This window comes from Mus caroli, unplaced genomic scaffold (genome assembly GCF_978045245.1).
Source record: "Mus caroli unplaced genomic scaffold, Mus_caroli_1 scaffold_13, whole genome shotgun sequence".
Taxonomy (NCBI): domain Eukaryota; kingdom Metazoa; phylum Chordata; class Mammalia; order Rodentia; family Muridae; genus Mus; species Mus caroli.
This window is the reverse complement of record NW_028227268.1, coordinates 117,551,456-117,570,046: the sequence shown is the minus strand read 5'-3', so window position 1 is coordinate 117,570,046 and position 18,591 is coordinate 117,551,456. Positions and strand designations below refer to the sequence as shown.

Below are 18,591 nucleotides of genomic sequence, written 5' to 3'. Positions count from 1 at the left end.
AAAGACTTCCTGAGGATGGGCTCCCTCGGGAGGATTCCCAGCATAGCGCTGTGCTCCCACGCACCTTTCCAGATTTTCTGTGTGGAGGCCTCAACCCCTCAGGCCTCCTGGGCCCAGCTTCTCTGCTGGAATTCCTGTCAGTGACTCATTGAGGCTCAGGAAAAGGCTTTCTAAACCTTAGGTATTTTTGTTTTCCAGTTTTGAAATGGCTTCTGTTTTCCCTGGCAGAGAATATCCAACCCAAATTCAGTCCAAGTATGACCCATGCCTAGGGAAGTGACATCCACGTCCCCTCATGCACCCTGTGGCATACCCAGCATGACACACTGGACCAGACTGGGGGCAATTCCCAGCACTGACTTTGAGCACAATGATTCAGAGGGCGACCATGAGTGAGACTTGCTTTACTCTTGCTCTGCGTGCCACCAGGCTGAAGTCTCTCATGGGGAGGCCTGGCTGCGAGAGGATTGTCCTGGGATGGGGGAGGGGGAGCAAAGCGACGAGGACCAACAGCCTGTGGGATGCAAGGGCTGACTTGTGTGCTAGGCACAGCACAAAGTGATTCATTTAGCCGGGCAGTGGTGGCGCACACCTTTAATCCCAGCACTTGGGAGGCAGAGGCAGGTAGGTTTCTGAGTTCGAGGCCAGCCTGGGAAGTTCCAGGACAGCCAGGAACAGAGAAACTCTGTCTCAAAAAAATCGAATAAACCAGAAAGGTGGTCCATTTAATATGCATATAGTAAGTTGTGGACACGGAGTTCCCCTGCTGAGTCAGACAGCTAGTAGGGCTAAGATGGGTTAGACCCCCCCCCACACACACACACATCAGTTCTTGGCACAGTCTCCATGCTTCCTCAAGGAGAGCCAGAAAGGAGACTACCGGGGCAGGGAGGGGCTCGCCTACTCCCTGAGAGCAGTGGGTTACAGAGCCCAGTCCCCAAAAAATTTTCCCATTTTTCTCCCTGCTCATGCTGGACGGAGAGGGTGAGGGTGAAAGACTGAGGAGGTGGCATCGTGTTGGTGTTTCTTGACCTGCTTTTTCTTTTTTCTCTTCCAGCTGAGATGTAAACACTCCCATGTCAATCATCTGGGGGGCACTATTCTTCTTTATCAGAGTGTGCCTCCCCACCTTGGTTGAAAGCTGCCTGCCACTGTCCTGGACCTATGGCTACAAGCCCATGTTTACATCTTTAATCCTTCATGGGTAAATGGCATTCCTGGGCTTAGTTGTGATGGCCATTATGAGCCAGCCAACGTTTGTATTCTAGAAGCCATAGCTGAAGCTGTTGTAAACAATTTGTTGTCTTAACCGCTTCTGGTCAGAGGAAGGAGAGAAATAGCTATTACTCCACATTGGGATCTGAGACCTGAGCTCTGAGCTCAAGTGGTGTTCCTATCTCCATAAGGACAGCAGCTTGCTGAGAACAGCTTTTCACAGCCTCCCTCGCAAAAATTGGCTCCAAAGACCTGGGATGTTGGTGATAACTGGACAAAGGTGACACCTGCGCCAACACACAGCAGGTGACACTTTGAAGAGCTAAACCTCCAGAGAGTGGAAAGGAGGTGATTGCCAGTACCCTCGGGGGCCCTACTCCCTCCCTCCCCTAGCAAGCTCCCTGGGCTCAGAGCAGAGGGCACAGCGGGTTACAGCATAGGTCTCCTTAGACTCTGCACACTTCCTTCTCCATAACTCTTGCATTCTTTTCTCCCAGGCCTTCCTCCGCGCTAGGCGCCCTGCACCCAGACCCTCCTAGCTGGGCGCTGACGCTGCTATTAGTCTGGGCTCCGTGCTGCTCCGCCTCCCTCCCCCGCAGCCCCCGGTCCAAGGCCGGCTCCTCCTCCTCCCCCTCCGGAAACCCGAAGCCCCCGCCCGGGCCAGGCCGTCGCAAGCGCTCTGGAGGGCGGTCCGCGTGAGAGCCAGCCACGCGGGGCAGGAGCGCCCAGTTGCCGCCGGAGCTCGGCCCGCTAGAACCTCTCCTGGAGCCCCTTGTTCTCCTTGAATCTCCCTTTCCCACCGCTTTCTGGATACCCTTGACGTCCACGTTCCTCGCGCCCTTTCCCGCCCCCCCACGCGGGGCGCTGCCCCTGCCACCCAAGTCCCTGCTCAAGCCCGCCCGGCTCCCGCGCGTGCCCAGAGCCATGGCTCCAGTGCGCACCGCATCCTTGCTTTGCGGCCTCCTGGCACTGCTGGCGCTGTGCCCCGAGGGGAACCCACAGACGGTACTGACGGACGACGAGATCGAGGAGTTCCTCGAAGGCTTCCTTTCGGAGCTGGAGACCCAGTCCCCGCCCCGGGAAGACGACGTGGAAGTCCAGCCGCTTCCCGAACCCACCCAGCGTCCCCGCAAATCCAAGGCAGGGGGCAAGCAGCGGGCAGATGCAGAAGGTGAGAACCTGGTGACATGGGTGGCCATGGCATCAAGTGAGCATACAGGGGCTCTGGAGGGTCTAGCCACTTCCCATGCTGCCCCGTGAGGAATGTCTCTCCAAGGCAACGCAAGGCAACACAGTGCCAGGCGACAGTTCTGACCTGGAGTTTGGAGACCTGGAGGTGTGTGTACAGCATAGGGTGGCGCTGGACTTTTGAGGTCGCCCAAGTTGTTCATCCCAGGTCTTAAGAGATTGTAGGTTTTGGACGGGAGGGGAATTGTGATTCGCCTCCCTGTCGTTCGAACTGGCCCTAGTCTCTTAGTGGCAAGCTTCAAGCCTAGGCATCTGCTTGCCTCCTCGTCTCCCACAGGAACACACAGACAGGGGAGTGGGATGAGGAAGTCTTCCAGGTGAAAGCGGGCAGTCTGAGATGGTCAGAACTAAGCGAGGTGATAGCATCCCGGAGGCATGCAACCCCGAGCCTCTTATGTAATCGTTGTCAGTAAATCTTAGCTGTTTTTCATGGCCCTCTGGAGAGTGGCAATGGATCTTGTGATCTCTCTCCCAGGAGACTGTAAGGCACCATTCATCATTCCTGAGGTCAGCCACTCCCCCTCCAGCCCCCACTGCTGTAGATCTGTCCTGCTCTCCCTACCCTCACCTCCCTGCACACTTTGCCTCCAGCAACCAAGACGTTCTGGACATTGCCAAGTGACCCTGCTCCTGCTGCATGTTTTGCTGTATTCCCTGTGTTTCAGCCAGCTGCCTGTGTGTTTCCCATTCGCCATTAAATTCTCCGCACCCAGCATTTGCAGCTCCTAGGGTGCTAGAAGGGTGGCCCCTGCTACTAGACTTCTCTGAGATGAGCTACTACCTACCTGCCTCTCTCTCCCTGTCCTTGATAAGGGCCTCCTGCTGGTTTTGGGTTTCAACGGGAACCTTTTGGGACTTCAAGACCTACAGAGTGACTGCCTGCCTGCCTGCCTTCCTCCCTGGGGGCAGTGCTAGGGAACCAAATCCAGGGCCTTACATATCAGGGGACTGACAGCTCTAGGGCAGATCTACACCCCCAGCCTGATTGTCTCTTTAAAGCTTTTCTTCTCCCTTGAAAGGAGGCTCTTGGGAGGCCAAGCCACAGTCTTTAATTTGCCTGGCTGTTTGCTTGGGTAGCCCTGCTCTTTCAGGTTCTTCCCTGTACCTTCCATGCCTGGCACTGAACTGTGAGGCATGTGGGTTAGGCAGACATGTGAATTAGGCATTATGAGGACCCCATGGAGGTTTGGGCAGACAGAGATGTCTCCCTATATATCATGCCCTGAACTCACTACTTCAGAGCAGCCAAGAGTTGCTGCTGGTCACTCTGGATGTACAGACAGGATGCCTGGACAAGGTTTCTCATTCTATCACTTGGGCAAATGGCTAACCTCAGTTTCCTGTTCTGTACCAGACCAGGGACTGACAGGTGCCCTCACACCCAGGCTCTGGGCATCCAGGGGGACCATGTGGGCACACAGTTTAGGCTCTGATTGTCTGCTCCTGCATCTTCATCCTTGACAGTCCCTCCAGAAAAGAACAAAGACAAAGAGAAGAAAGGAAAGAAGGACAAAGGCCCCAAAGCCACAAAACCCCTGGAGGGCTCTACCAGGCCCACCAAGAAACCAAAGGAGAAGCCACCCAAGGCCACCAAGAAACCAAAGGAGAAGCCACCCAAGGCCACCAAGAAACCAAAGGAGAAGCCACCCAAGGCCACCAAGAAGCCTAAGGAGAAGCCACCCAAGGCCACTAAGAGGCCCTCGGCAGGAAAGAAGTTCTCAACTGTGGCCCCCTTAGAAACGCTGGATCGGTTACTCCCCTCTCCCTCCAACCCCAGCGCCCAGGAGCTACCACAGGAGAGAGGTTTGTACAGGATCCCTGGGGCTCTGTCCTCTTTGAGGACAGAGAAATGAGGAAAGATTCCTGGGACTCTGAGACAAGGGAATTTTAAGGCCTTGTCATTAACTTAGTGGCTTTCTCAGTGAGTTCTGTTATTGCTGCTCTTGGGCAGAGAGAAAGCCTGGGAGCTTATAGGTGAGAGCTCTGTCCCTTGGTCCCTCCTGTTTTCCTCTGGTAGCATCAGCTTTATGGTAAGCGCTCCCACAAACAGCAGCATAGCTCTCTAGCCTCAGGATACACTAGGACTACACTATATCCCATGGACTTTGGGATACTAGATACTCACTGTCATCGTAGTTGGGGATCAAGTAGCTATCCCCCCAGCTTGGGAGCGACAGGGGCTTCAGAGGTGGATCTGTGGAGGTGGAACTGAGCTTTGTATGTTTTCTCAGAGTGAGCTCTGGTCTTAGGAGGGTATCTATAACATCCCCAAAGTCTCTGATGCATTGTGGTCTTAGACTCTCGAGGTGGTCCGGGTAAGCAGCCCCGTGCATCTGTTCTCTGGACTTCTGTGTTGTAGGCACACCCTTCCCAAATGCCTGGCAAGGTCAAGGAGAAGAGACCCAGGTGGAGGCTAAGCAGCACTGGCCGGGTGAGCAGCTGTCATCCTCTTGATTTCAGGGCGACTGGCCATACAGCCCTGCTACGCTGAGAGGCTTCCTGGACAGGACCTTGGTAGGGTTGTCACTAGGCCACTGTTCTCTTCCCTCCAGAGCCAGAGGAGGAGACTGAGATGCCCACACTGGACTACAATGACCAGATAGAGAAGGAAGATTATGAGGATTGTAAGTAGGGCCCTCCACCTGGGCATGGACTAGACTCTGGCCTGGGCACTGAGGGTTCAACCTGCAGCCCACCCAACATGGCTGCTCAGAATCTGCCTCCCCCATAGTTGAGTACATCCGTCGCCAGAAGCAGCCCAGGCCAACACCCAGCAGGAGGAGGCTCTGGCCAGAGCGCCCTGAGGAGAAGACTGAAGAGCCAGAGGAAAGGAAGGAAGTCGGTAGGGTGGGAGGCAGTAGAGGGGGGTTGGGGTCAGAAGAGAGTCCCTGGCTCACTTCTATCCCACCTCCACAGAGCCACCTCTGAAGCCCCTGCTGCCTCCGGACTATGGGGATAGCTACGTGATCCCCAACTATGATGACTGTGAGTATGTGGCATCTTCAAGTCCTTAGATGAAGACAGATGGACATCTGGTGTGGAAAGTGTAGTCAGGACACTGGGCCTTCCCCACCTACATTCCTAACCCCTGACTTTGACACTATGGGTGTCTCTAAGTCTCTTGGCCCTGTTACCCTATGTGGGCCCTGCTCCCCATACTCTGGGTTCTAGCAGGCTTCCTGCCAGCTTACTGCATCTGTCTTCTCCAGTGGGGTTGGCTCACAACTGGGCCTGCTTTCCCAGCGGCCTGCCAGCACCAGGGACCCCAGGCTACACTGGCACTAGGACCCCAAAGGCCATGCAGGCCACAAAAAGCCCAGGGGAGACATTCTACTGGACCTGAAGACTAGCTAATCTAACCAGAACCCCAGGGCCACTCAGGCCAGTAGACAGAGCAGAAACAAAAAACCAAGGGGGAAACATCCAAAAAGCGATGATAAACTCAGAAATCAGCATCTTCAGCTATGATAACCACAAAAGCCAGATGGCTGAAGGCCAGCCTAAAAACACAATCAATAATAGCCGGGGCAATATGGCACTAGCAGAGCCCAGTTACCTACTACAGCAAACCTGGGATAGCCTAACACAGCTGAAGCACAAGAAAATGACCTTAAATCCAAGGGGCCTGGCTGTTGACCTCGGCACTCCCTTCCCAAATCGCAGTGGATCCTTCAGATCTCTTCTTTCTGGGCTTCAGACTTGTACAGCTCCTTACCCTGCCTCAGACCCTTGGCTTCTGCCCAGATCTCAAAGTCTGACCCTTCTTGGCCACAAATGGTAGCTGCCACCCAGGCACCTGTCTTGTCCTGGGGCCACTCTCTGCCCATCTTCGATTCTTCCTCCCCATAGGCAGAGCCTGTACTAGGCTTGTGGCCTCCTCAGTCTTGGCCCTCCTTCCTCACCTCTCTCTATTGTTGATGCTTGCCTCCTGTGAGCTCAGGAGCCCAGAGCAGCTCACCCAGGCTTTCTCTCCTACAGTGGACTATTACTTCCCCCATCCTCCACCGCAGAAGCCTGATGTTGGACAAGAGGTGGATGAGGAAAAGGAAGAAATGAGTGAGTCAGAACAGGCAGATAGCATGGCAGGCTACCTCCTGAGGCCAGATGTGCCTGCCAGATGTGCCCCCAGCTCAGCTTGAATCCCTCAGCCCCCTGCTCAGCCTGATCCTTATCTGCATGCTCCAGCCTGACCCCTCCCCACATGCTCTCAGGTCAGCCCGACCCTTATGTACCCCTAGCTTAGCCTGAACCCCACCACATAGCCCTGGCTCAGCCTGACCCCTCCTGCTTGCCTTTAGGTCAGCCTGGCCCTCATGTACCCCTCGCTCAAACCTGATCCTTCCATATGCCCCAGTTCAACCTGACACCCCTCCCCATGTATTCCCAGTTCAGCCTGGTCTCCCCTACTCCAGGCCCCAGGGCCAACCTGACTGGCCTCTTTTTTTATCTTATATGCCCCAGAGAAGCCCAAAAAGGAGGGTAGTAGCCCCAAGGAGGACACAGAGGACAAGTGGACTGTGGAGAAAAACAAGGACCACAAAGGTACACAGGGCACCCATGGGGACAGCATTTGGGGTTTTTTTGATGCTGTAGGCCCTTGGTTTTAGCTCCTCCCCTTCTTGTTGTTTGCAGGGCCCCGGAAGGGTGAGGAGCTGGAGGAGGAGTGGGCGCCAGTGGAGAAAATCAGTGAGTAGGCTATGCGGAGGGTGAGAACCCACTCAGGACTATACATGGGACCTGATTCATGGTGCAACTTTGACCCCCCAGAAGCCCATCCGACCATAGACTCTTGCAGCATACAGCGGAGACCCTCATGAACTGAAGGCAGCCTTCCTCAGCTTCATGCATGCTCCAGCCTGAGGCTGACTGTTTGCGTGGGGGGGTGTGTGGGAGGCTTGGGAGGGACAGAGATTCTTGGTATCCAGCAGCTGGCTGGTGGGGGCAGGGCCTCAGGGAGGGAAGCAGCTCTCCAGCTGCCTTTATAGGTTTCATAAGTCTTTATAGGTTATCCTAAGTCTTAAGCATCAGCAGCTCATTCTTTAGATGGCAGGGGAAGCAGGCTTGGAGCAGATTGGCTCCTGGCCTGATCAGAGTTGACTGGCACCCACATGTAAGTGGTACGGGCTGTAGGCTTGTTGGCTCTGGATTAATGGAGGGAGGCTGAGTCCGAGCTGCTAGCCCACGATGGTGTGTGCATCTGCAGAATGCCCGCCTATTGGGATGGAGTCACACCGCATTGAGGACAACCAGATCCGTGCCTCCTCCATGCTGCGCCATGGCCTCGGAGCCCAGCGGGGCCGGCTCAACATGCAGGTGGGTGAGTGGGCTGTCCATCTGCAGAGGGTCAGGCTCCACTGCCCATGCTCAGCCTCCCTTCCAACAGGCTGGTGCCAATGAAGATGACTACTATGACGGGGCATGGTGTGCTGAGGACGAGTCGCAGACCCAGTGGATCGAGGTGGACACCCGAAGGACGACTCGGTTCACGGGTGTCATCACTCAGGGCCGGGACTCCAGCATCCAGTATGTGGATGGGCTTCTGGGCAGTGGGCAGGAGCCCAGCACCGCTCTGAGTCCCGTGTGGGGCATTCAGGACAGCCCTTGGCCTGAACTGGGAAGGCCAGAAAATCAATGAGAGTCCAACCAAGTCTCCATCCCTCAGTCATGGCTACTCACATACTCCACATGTTCAGATGGGCAGACAGGCTTTGCAACAGCAACTGCCCATGGCCAGACAGTCACAGAATCTGGCTCCAGGGGTCCAGGTCATGCTCCATAGCCCTGTTAGCCCAGAAGTAGGTCTTGGGGCACTAGAGCCTTGGGTGGCAGCAGCTTTGTCTTGATTGTGTCTGCTCCACAGTGACGACTTCGTGACTACCTTCTTTGTGGGCTTCAGCAATGACAGCCAGACCTGGGTGATGTACACCAATGGCTACGAGGAAATGGTGGGTGCCCGAGAGCTGCTTGGCTCTCACGTTTGGACCTGGGAGGACCCTTGGGAGAGGCAGGCTGGGACCCAGAAGCCTGCTTCTCTCTAGACCTTCCATGGAAATGTGGACAAGGACACACCTGTGCTGAGTGAGCTCCCCGAGCCAGTTGTGGCCCGTTTCATCCGCATTTATCCACTCACCTGGAACGGTAGCCTGTGCATGCGCCTGGAGGTGCTAGGCTGCCCCGTGACCCGTGAGTGAAGAGGGGAGGGGGGCTGACTGTGATTTTGGGGGTAGCTGCATGTGATTTGGATATGGACCAAAGGGCAACTGATCCAGGCCCTGTATGCCGGCTCTCCTGCAGCTGTCTACAGCTACTACGCACAGAATGAGGTGGTAACTACTGACAGCCTGGACTTCCGGCACCACAGCTACAAGGACATGCGCCAGGTTAGGAACCCGAGTCACAGGCTGGGATGGGCCCTGCTGGGGTACAGGAGAGCTTATACTTATGTACCCCTGTCCTTACGATTCCAAAGGCATAGTCTCCCCTCGGGGAATCTTGGCCACCCCTTGCTTAAGGGAGAAAACTAGTATCTGGAGGCATCTGAGAGGGGCTGGAGTTACCTGCCTCTTCCCAGAGAACCCATCAGGGGAGCAGCATCCCGGTCAGTGACGTCATATCTCCTCCCTGCCAGCTGATGAAGGCTGTCAATGAGGAGTGCCCCACAATCACCCGCACATACAGCCTGGGCAAGAGTTCACGAGGGCTCAAGATCTACGCAATGGAAATCTCAGACAACCCTGGGGATCATGAATTGGGTGAGAGCCCGGGGTCATTGTTTTTGCCAATGGCCAGAGCACCAGGGTCCTGCACTGCTGTGCTCCTGCTGGGTCTGTACAGTGGATATGCCTGCCACACTCACTCACCATCTCCTGCCTGACCTGGACGCCCCAGGGGATCCAGGTTTGCCTTGCTGAGCACCACAAGCCTCGTTGCCCCCAGGCCTCGCCAGGCTCAGTGCCTGCTGTGGCTCCTGTCTTTGCAGGGGAACCTGAGTTCCGCTACACAGCCGGGATCCACGGCAATGAGGTGCTAGGCCGAGAGCTCCTGCTCCTACTCATGCAATACCTGTGCCAGGAGTACCGCAATGGGAACCCGAGAGTGCGCAACCTGGTGCAGGACACGCGCATCCACTTGGTGCCCTCGCTGAACCCTGACGGCTATGAGGTGGCAGCGCAGATGGTGCGCTCAGCGTGGGGCTGGCGAGCGGTGGGCAGAGCTCAGAGGCAGGGGCTCCTTGACTTCCCAGCCTGTAGTGACTGATGGTCTTGCTTGCAGGGCTCAGAGTTTGGGAACTGGGCACTGGGGCTGTGGACTGAGGAAGGCTTTGACATCTTCGAGGACTTCCCAGATCTCAACTCTGTGCTCTGGGCAGCTGAGGAGAAGAAATGGGTCCCCTACAGGGTCCCGAACAATAACTTGCCAATCCCTGAACGTTACCTGTCCCCAGATGCCACGGTGAGAGGTGCACCCTGGGGGTAGGATGTTGGGGAGGGGGTTGCTGACAGGAAGCTGAGGTGCTGACACAGAGACCCTGGAGGGCAAGAGGAAGACGCAGAGGGCCATGGGTAGGATGTGCTCACAGACAGAAGGGGACACGGCCTATACCACCCATCCCTAGGTCTCCACAGAAGTCCGGGCCATTATTTCCTGGATGGAGAAGAACCCCTTTGTGCTGGGTGCAAATCTGAACGGTGGTGAGCGGCTTGTGTCTTACCCCTATGACATGGCCCGGACACCTAGCCAGGAGCAGCTGTTGGCTGAGGCGCTGGCAGCTGCCCGTGGAGAAGATGATGACGGGGCATCTGAGGCCCAGGAGACTCCAGATCACGCTATTTTCCGCTGGCTGGCCATCTCATTTGCCTCTGCCCATCTCACCATGACGGAGCCCTACCGGGGAGGGTGCCAGGCCCAGGACTACACCAGCGGCATGGGCATTGTCAACGGGGCCAAGTGGAATCCTCGCTCCGGGAGTAAGCCTGGGAAAGAGTTTGGGAAAGGCGCGAGAAAGGGACGGGGAGAGGATGACCACAGGTCTGTCTGTCTGTCTGTCCAGCTTTCAATGACTTCAGCTACCTGCACACGAACTGTCTGGAGCTCTCCGTATACCTGGGCTGTGACAAGTTCCCCCACGAGAGTGAGCTGCCCCGAGAGTGGGAGAACAACAAAGAAGCACTGCTCACCTTCATGGAGCAGGTGGGATAACCTGGTCTGCACAGAAGGTGGGGTGAAGCTTGGGAGGGGCATAGACATCGAATCTCTAGGTGGGCTCCCACCGTATCTCCCTTTTTGAAGGTGCACCGTGGCATTAAGGGTGTGGTGACAGATGAGCAAGGCATCCCCATTGCCAATGCCACCATCTCCGTGAGTGGCATCAACCATGGTGTGAAGACAGGTACTTTGCATGCACTTTCTGCGTGTGTGTGTGTGTGTGTGTGTGTGTGTGTGTGTGTGTGTTTTAAGGGTCTCACCATGTACCTCTGGCTGGCTTGGAACTTGCTGTATAGCCCAGGCTAGCCTTAAATTCACAGCCCTTGAGTACGGAGGTCAGAGCTTGTGTCATGACACCTGGTTCTTGCATGTACAGCGTTACCTGCCTTCCCAGGTGGGCTCACCTTGTCCTCTCAAAGTAGTAGCGAGTCTCCCCAAATAGCAAGGCAAGCCTGGCCTGTGCAGCAAGTCTCTGGCCTTCTGGACCCTGCCCAGGACTCAGGAGGACAGGGTGTGGAGAGATACCTGAGCACTGGGCCTGGGGAATGTAAGAGGACAGGGCTGGGAGACCCTGGGACAATCAGGCCCACCTTCCCTATACAGCAAGTGGAGGTGACTACTGGCGCATTCTGAACCCGGGTGAGTACCGTGTGACAGCTCACGCAGAGGGCTACACCTCAAGTGCCAAGATCTGCAACGTGGACTATGATATTGGGGCCACTCAGTGCAACTTCATCCTGGCTCGATCCAACTGGAAGCGCATTCGGGAGATCTTGGCTATGAACGGGAACCGTCCCATTCTCCGAGTTGACCCCTCACGACCCATGACCCCCCAGCAGCGGCGCATGCAGCAGCGCCGTCTACAGTACCGGCTCCGCATGAGGGAACAGATGCGACTGCGTCGCCTCAATTCTACCGCAGGCCCTGCCACAAGCCTCACTCCTGCCCTTATGCCTTCCCCTTCCCCTACACCAGCCATTACCTCGAGGCCCTGGGAAGTTCTACCCACTACCACTGCAGGCTGGGAGGAGTCAGAGACTGAGACCTATACAGAAGTAGTGACAGAGTTTGAGACAGAGTATGGGACTGACCTAGAGGTGGAGGAGATAGAGGAGGAGGAGGAGGAGGAAGAGGAAGGGATGGACACAGGCCTTACATTTCCATTCACAACAGTGGAGACCTACACAGTGAACTTTGGGGACTTCTGAGGCCGGGATCTCCAAGTCCTGCCCAATTCAAACCAAGGCAGTATCTCCCAAGCCTGTGCCGGCAGACACATAGCCATCAGGTGTCCCTGGGTGGACCCCACTCCCCCAGTGTGGGACATCAAAGCCACCGGGACTCTGCATAGACTCTGGTCTACCCGCCCCAGTTCTACCTGCCAGCCTTTGGGGAGGGGCAGGCAAGGAAGCCAACGTCACATCAATAAAACAAGCTCACGACACCACCTTCCCCTGTCTGGCTGGCTGACGAGAGGCTGGCTTGCTGGATGCTCTCCCTACCTGCCCCATCCTGCACATGCCCAAGGGAACAAGGCTCAGACCTGTGAAAAATTCATGTTTTATTTATTTACAGGGCTTGCATTGCACGGGTGATGTCCTGAGCCCGCTGCCTCTCACTAGGGACCCAGCCCCAGGTCCTCCAGGTCCTCTTGCTCTGCCCCGAAGCCCGCAAAGCTGATAGGCTGGCAGGCCAGGCTGCGCAGGTTCACTAGGCAGGCCGTCTGTGTGGAGCTAAAGTCAGGAACAGCCACTAACAACACTACCTGGTCCTCAGGACCTGCAAAACAATCATGTGGGGTCCATCTCAGGTTACATTCATTCATCTCAGGTTCATTACAGGGAAGCCCCAGAAAGAACAGCCACAGTTGGACCATGTGCTCAGAGCCATCTGAGACCCTCTTCAGTCAGCTACACCATGTCACACACAATAGCCATTGTACAGACTGTCGAATCCGGTAGGGACCTTTGTACCCAGGCAAGGAAAAACTGTTCCTCACAACTTAGGCCTGGAGCCCCCAAAAGATGAAACTTACCTCGGATGATTCTGGAACCAAAGCTGGGGGTGTTGCCACAGAAGTAGACATGAGGGCATTCCGGAAAGATGAACGGGTCGGTTTTGTAGAAGGGGTAGCACCCTGGAGAAAGGCCCGTTTTTGAGCTGTCCCGCTAAGGGGTCCCTCCCTTCTCACTGAATGCCAACAGTACCCCAACTGTGACAAACGTGATCTGTGGAATTAGGAGCTGTATGTCCCTAGTCTGTATGGTACAGGCACTGGCCATGAACGGAATCAACATTCCAGGGTGCTTGCCAAAACAGCGCTCCTGAATACACAGCTGTGCTGGGAACCCACCCCAGCCCCTTGGTCCCACACGTGTAGCTGAGCAGATACCTAGGGTGTCTGGAGCCGTGGGGCTGATGTGACGAACCCGCAGGGTCCACTCTAGGATCTCTAAGTGGTCTTCCATGCTGCTATACCGGAAGATATCACTCACGTTCTGTCCAGATGTCCCCAGGAACCTGCAAGGCAAAGGCTCTGCTGATTGTGGACTGTGTGTGTGTGTGTCAAGGGGGGGGCCATCACCCCACCTACACAGACTATCTGAGATCCCACCTGATGGCCTCGTGAGGGTGCCCGAGCCAACCCTGCAAGGCGGACAGATGCCAGGAGGGCCTCCTGCAGCCCTGCACCCTCCTACCTCCTCTGCCCCCAGGCCCCACTCCGTCTCTACCTTACTCCATCAATGGTGGCTTGGTATGGGTTGGTGACCAGCTGGAGTGTGGAGTAGGCGGTGGCCAGCGGGAACATGCAGGGGTGCAGGGGCTGCTGCGGGAGTGTATAGTTGGTGGGATCAAACTCGCCTGGCATCACATCCACAGGTACCGAGGCCTAGAGGCACAAGGCAGGGAAAGCTCACAGGCCTCCTACTCCAGCCACCCTACCTTCCCCTCCCCATCTAACAGCCGCTACCCCATCTGGACGTCCACCGCCTGCTAGCCCCCAGGCTGCTTACACTCAGTTGCAGAAGGATCTCGTCCAGCATTTTGACTGCCTCCACACTAGCTGCCTGGGTTTTCTTGGTGAGGTATTTGGCCTGGGAGAAGAGGCCCAGAATGTGGTCAGGTCCTCAGTGAGGCTGACTAGGGGGGCACCCAGAGCCCACCAGGGACCCTGACTCTGAGAAAGGCAAAGGCCAGCAGCAGGTAGACAGGGCACATACGGAGTGGTTGACAGGCCCTGAACTCCACCCAGGGCCTTCAGAGAGTGGGGCCTTTGGAGGACAGCCCTGGAACATCAGGCCCCGCCAGCCATACCTTGTTGATGGAGTCTCTGCTCTGGGTGTTATGGCTGAGCAGGTTGCCTGCGAGGATGACTCGAGAGACGTGGGCAGCACTGCACTGTTCTCCTTCGTCCCCAAGCTGTCCTGTCACCACGTCCACCAGCAGCTGGGTGCCCAGGAGGCTCTCCCCGCCACCGCCGCCCAGGCCCAGTCCGGATACCAGTAGCACAAATCTGCAGAGGAAGGTGAGGCCTTGTGGGCTGCCAGAGGGAGGAGACAAGTCCTCCCAATACAGGCGCTGGGGTACCCGAGTGGGGCTCCTCACCTGTCTGTATCAAGTGGGGGTACCGGCTTCTGTGGAGCCAGGTCAGCAAAGCAGTGGTCTTCAACCTGAAACCTCCCGTCATCTTTCGCAGAGCCCAACACAGCCAAGACCGTTCCTGGGGAAAGGTGAAGTCAGAACCCCACAGTAGCCTCTGAGGCTCCCCTACTGCCTAGCCACCCCACTCAACCACTCCAGGAATCTCAGCACTGACGCCTACTTCCCAAGCTTACTGCTTTTGGGTAGACAGATAGATTGACCTCCCAGATGGTCATCCACGGACAGGCAGCCTCTGACCATGTGAACCCAAACCTACTTCCAAGGTCTGGTGTACCAGCCTTTAATGCATAGGCAACCCCCTGAGATGCTGCTATGGGCTTCTCTAAACGCACTGTTGCTAAGCCACGCACAGTCACCCTCACCTCAGGATGCCCACTGCATCCCTTGGGCTCCCACCTGTGACCAGCTTTGACACATCAATGGTGCCTTTCAGTTTGATACGCTGCAGCTCATCTTCTAAGACCAGCTCGTCATCCGGGTGGATGTATTTGCTCCGTGGAGGTTGGGGGATCAGGTTGTGCTGGGAGACAGAGGGAAGGAGTCTCAGAGCTCACGTGGCCGTGGCTTCTGTGTTATGAAGGGGCACTACAATCCCTGCCTGCCTGGATTGGCTTTCTCATGCCCACAGTCAGAGGCCCAGCATCAATCCACTGGACAAGGTTGGCACATCAGGGGTGGTAGGGCTCACCTCCTCGCTGATCTCCCGCAGGATGGAGGGTTGGAGAGGCATGGCTTTGAACAGCGTGCCCACCACACAGCACTGCTCCCCAGGCTGCAGCTCACACAACTTCTTCACTTCAACTCGGCTGCCTGGACATGAGGGTAGAGTCACGCGATTAAACCCTACCCTGAAGACACGCAGAGAGGATAAAGGGGCTCTGGGTGGAATGGGACCTTGACACCAAACATCCAAAGAAACAGGGAGGTCCGAGGCAAGGCCACGTGAAGACAGGGAACAAGCTCAGGGACTCCTGGAGCCACCAGGAGCCAGAATGGTTCTCAACCTGTGGGTCGTGACCCTGTGGGGGTCAAATGATCCTTTCACGGGGTTGCATATCAGATATCCGCACATCAGATATTTATATTACAATTCAAAACAGTACAAAAAACACAGCTGTGAAGCAGTAATGAGAATAGCTTTATGGTTGGGGGTCACCACAACATGAGGAACTGCATTAAAGGGCCGCAGCATTAGGAAGGCTGGGAACCAGTGTTCTACAAGAAATCAGCCCTGCTGACTTGAGTTCAGACTTTACACCTCCAGAACCATAGGAGAATACATGTGTGTTGTCCTAAGTCCCCTGTTTACATACAGCACTTTGTTACCATGGACACGGGGAGTAACTGAAGTATATTACCTACATGTCTGTCACATGCTCTGTGCTGACAACTACCATGTCCTTAAGACTCTGCAGTCTTTTATTTTCCAGACAGGGTCTTATGAAATAACTCTGGCTGTCCTGGAGCTCACTCCATAGACCAGGCTGGCCTTGAACTCACGGGGATCCACCTGTCTCTGCCTCTCCACTACTAAGATTAAAGGCCTAGCTAAGACTTTGGATTCTCATGCCAGCCCCTGCTCTGCCCGACCCTTCACCTCTGTGTCCCCTCCACCCCAGCCCACTCTATTCTCTGTGGAGTTAGCAGCCTTGTTCATTCAACATCCCCAGGAGGAAAACCAGAACACGTGTGAAGGCGCCACACGCCCAGCACGAAAGATGTGGCAAGCCACGCTGGGCAGGAAGAAGGAAAGCAAGTTCCAGAGGGTTCCAGGGATTCATCAGCACAGACCAATCCTGGGACAAACTGCTGAGGAGGCAGGGCGAAGTGGAGGCTGGGCCAGAACCACACTGATGCCCTGGAAGAGCCAGGAACATGCCTCAGAGCTCCACCCTGAGCTCCATCCACAGAGGAAAAGGGGACTAACACCACACGGAACCATCGGATGCCAACATAAACTGCAGATTCCGCACTCCCACCTGTGGCTCTGCTATGGCCCGGGTGTGGTCCATCCCTCAAAGACCAAGGTGCCCAGCCTGCCGCAATGAGGAGCTCTCTAGCTAAAGGGTGCACACCAGAGACCCATTCACACTGAAGACAATGAGGATAGGAAAACCATTTCCTCCATGGATGGAACAGTAGCCATCACTGCCAGAACCCAGCCCTTACCTCTGACCAGCCTCTGGGCCAAACCCAACTTTAACCACACAGGTTAATTTAATCCTTGCTTTTAAGAAGAAGCAGAGAGCTGAAGGGGCCATTCCATGGTAGCTGGAAAGTATTCCAGGTCAGATAAGGTCCTAGTTCTAGGTGCTGGGCTGCTGGGAGCAGCGTACCCCAAACTTACCCCAGTGTTGCTGTGCCCGGCTCACCAGGAACGGTCTCATCTGGATGAGGCGGGTGGCATAAATATGGGCGTACTGCCGGTTAAAGCTGCGCTCTCCCAGTCGGAAGGGCTGTGAGGAGTTGGTGTAAGTTGCCACAGGTACCCGGGCAAAGGTGGCATTGCTGGCAGAGGGCGGGGAGAGCAGAGTGTGGGCCCTCTGTGCTGCCTGCTCTGAGAACATGGCAGCACTCCTGGCTTGTTTGGTCCAAGCAGCTGTGTCCAGGCCGAGGAGTTATCACTGCAGAGACACACAAAGGCATTCCTGCAATCCCTTCTTGTACCCAAAGCTCCCCTGGTGTCCCAACCACACTGTCCACAATGTGCACACGTGTCCGGAGGTGTCATCCTATAACCTAGTCAGATACAACCCGGAGCTCGTTCCAAACCTTGTTCATCACCTCCTCCTCTCCACATTTCTACCCAATCACCACGGTCTCAAATTCTGCATACCCTCAAATGGAATTACTGGTCTGCCTCTGCCCAGCTCCCTGGGACCTCCGCTACCTCTAGGGATGCTATCAGGCATCACTGAAGAAGCCTGTCATAATATAATTAGTGATAAAAATAAAGCATAAAGCTGTCCCTGTTTTGCTCAAAACTCCCCAAAGGTTGCTTTTCAGTAAATAAATCCCCAAGTTCTTACCACGACCTGTAAGATCAGCTCTGGGCCTCTAAGAACAGCTAGCTCCCCCTCCTACCTGTTTCTCCTTCCAAGTGTCCCTTCCACAGCAGGGGCTCCAAGTGAGGCCTCTCCTGCTGGGTCCTCTCCTTTCCCCAAGGCTTACTGGCTCTTCCTTTTCAAGTCTTTCCTTAAAACTCACCTTCCCATATCTAATTAACTGCACTGCTACTTCAACTGTCTGCATCATTTATCATCTCTCAAGCATTTACTTTGCCTCCTCCAGCTGTAGCCTAAGCTCCGGCAGCGCAGAGGTTTGTTTTCTTCAAGGATGTATTGCACCCCTTCCCACTAAGATGTGCTTGGGGGATGGATGCACAGCGGATTTTAGTATATAGTATAAAGTATTTCAACATATTCTTCATGCGTAGTTGAGATGACAACAGGCTGGATGTAGTTACGGAAGTTTTGAACACAGCTTTCTTTTTCATTTTACTTTTTTGGTACAGCTATTACAAAGTTCAAATTCCCCTAGCTGGCTCGGCTTTCTTTAATGCGCAGCTCTGGCTTAGGGAGCGGACCCTATGAATTTGCCAAATGGGCACATGTAAACTCGATGTAAGCCAAACACGCACGGTGGTGGCAGCGGCCCACACGGTGCTCCGGGCCGGACGCGACGGGAGACCTGCCCCGAAGCAGACACGCCCAGCTCGGGCCCATGTTGCAGTTCGAAGCACCCTCAAGACCCCGGCCCGCTGTCCAGGTACCCCCCAGTCTGACCCAGGACCCACGTTGACCCCGTTCAGCAGCACACTCACCGCGCCACGCCGCATCCCGCCAATCTCCGCGCGCTCGTCCCGCCCATCGGCGCATCCAGCCAATCGCCTCCCGCCCCATCCCGCCCATCGCTGCACGCTTCATCCGGCCAATCCCCGTGCGCCCCGCCTCTGGACCGAGGAAACGCGGAGTCACGCCTCCGGTTCCCCGGACAACCCACCACTTAGCTCCGGGTTTCCTGTGCGCATGCGGTGTTTGCGGCTGGGCCTCATCGGGTGAACTCCTTGGGTAGCGTGGGCCGTAGTGAGGCTGGGCGCCTGGCTCATCCCGCTCTCCCCGAGCGCTGGTGGTCTGGTGGCTCCTGTGTGGGTGAAGCTACCCTCCCACTCTATCCTGCGCTGTGATTCTCACTCTGACTTCTCAGATTCCCTTGGAAGCATGAACAATTTCTCCCATCTCACAGGCAGGGAAACAGGCA

General features: G+C 55.7%; 2 protein-coding genes across 2 annotated transcripts; one reads left to right on the top strand and one right to left on the bottom strand.

Moving 5' to 3' along the window:
• Positions 1–1,856: 1,856 nt before the first annotated feature.
• On the top strand, positions 1,857–12,189 carry Aebp1 (AE binding protein 1). The gene is made up of 21 exons (XM_021176478.3): positions 1,857–2,386; positions 3,928–4,266; positions 4,823–4,894; positions 5,016–5,087; positions 5,195–5,305; positions 5,380–5,448; positions 6,442–6,519; positions 6,925–7,005; positions 7,096–7,149; positions 7,667–7,776; positions 7,847–7,986; positions 8,324–8,408; positions 8,502–8,646; positions 8,758–8,843; positions 9,092–9,215; positions 9,443–9,639; positions 9,736–9,915; positions 10,079–10,430; positions 10,514–10,653; positions 10,753–10,852; positions 11,272–12,189. Exons 1-21 carry the CDS (start codon positions 2,140–2,142, stop codon positions 11,874–11,876), a joined length of 3,387 nt encoding a protein of 1,128 aa, XP_021032137.2. The 5' UTR covers positions 1,857–2,139; the 3' UTR covers positions 11,877–12,189.
• Positions 12,190–12,218: 29 nt separating this feature from the next.
• On the bottom strand, positions 12,219–18,214 carry Pold2 (DNA polymerase delta 2, accessory subunit). Its single transcript, XM_021176480.2, has 11 exons — positions 18,155–18,214; positions 16,679–16,955; positions 15,020–15,141; positions 14,728–14,851; positions 14,275–14,389; positions 13,984–14,182; positions 13,683–13,763; positions 13,401–13,558; positions 13,061–13,188; positions 12,704–12,805; positions 12,219–12,447 (listed from the first exon to the last, which is right to left on the bottom strand). Exons 2-11 carry the CDS (start codon positions 16,896–16,898, stop codon positions 12,287–12,289), a joined length of 1,410 nt encoding a protein of 469 aa, XP_021032139.1. The 5' UTR covers positions 16,899–16,955; positions 18,155–18,214; the 3' UTR covers positions 12,219–12,286.
• Between the last annotated feature and the right edge of the window lie 377 nt (positions 18,215–18,591).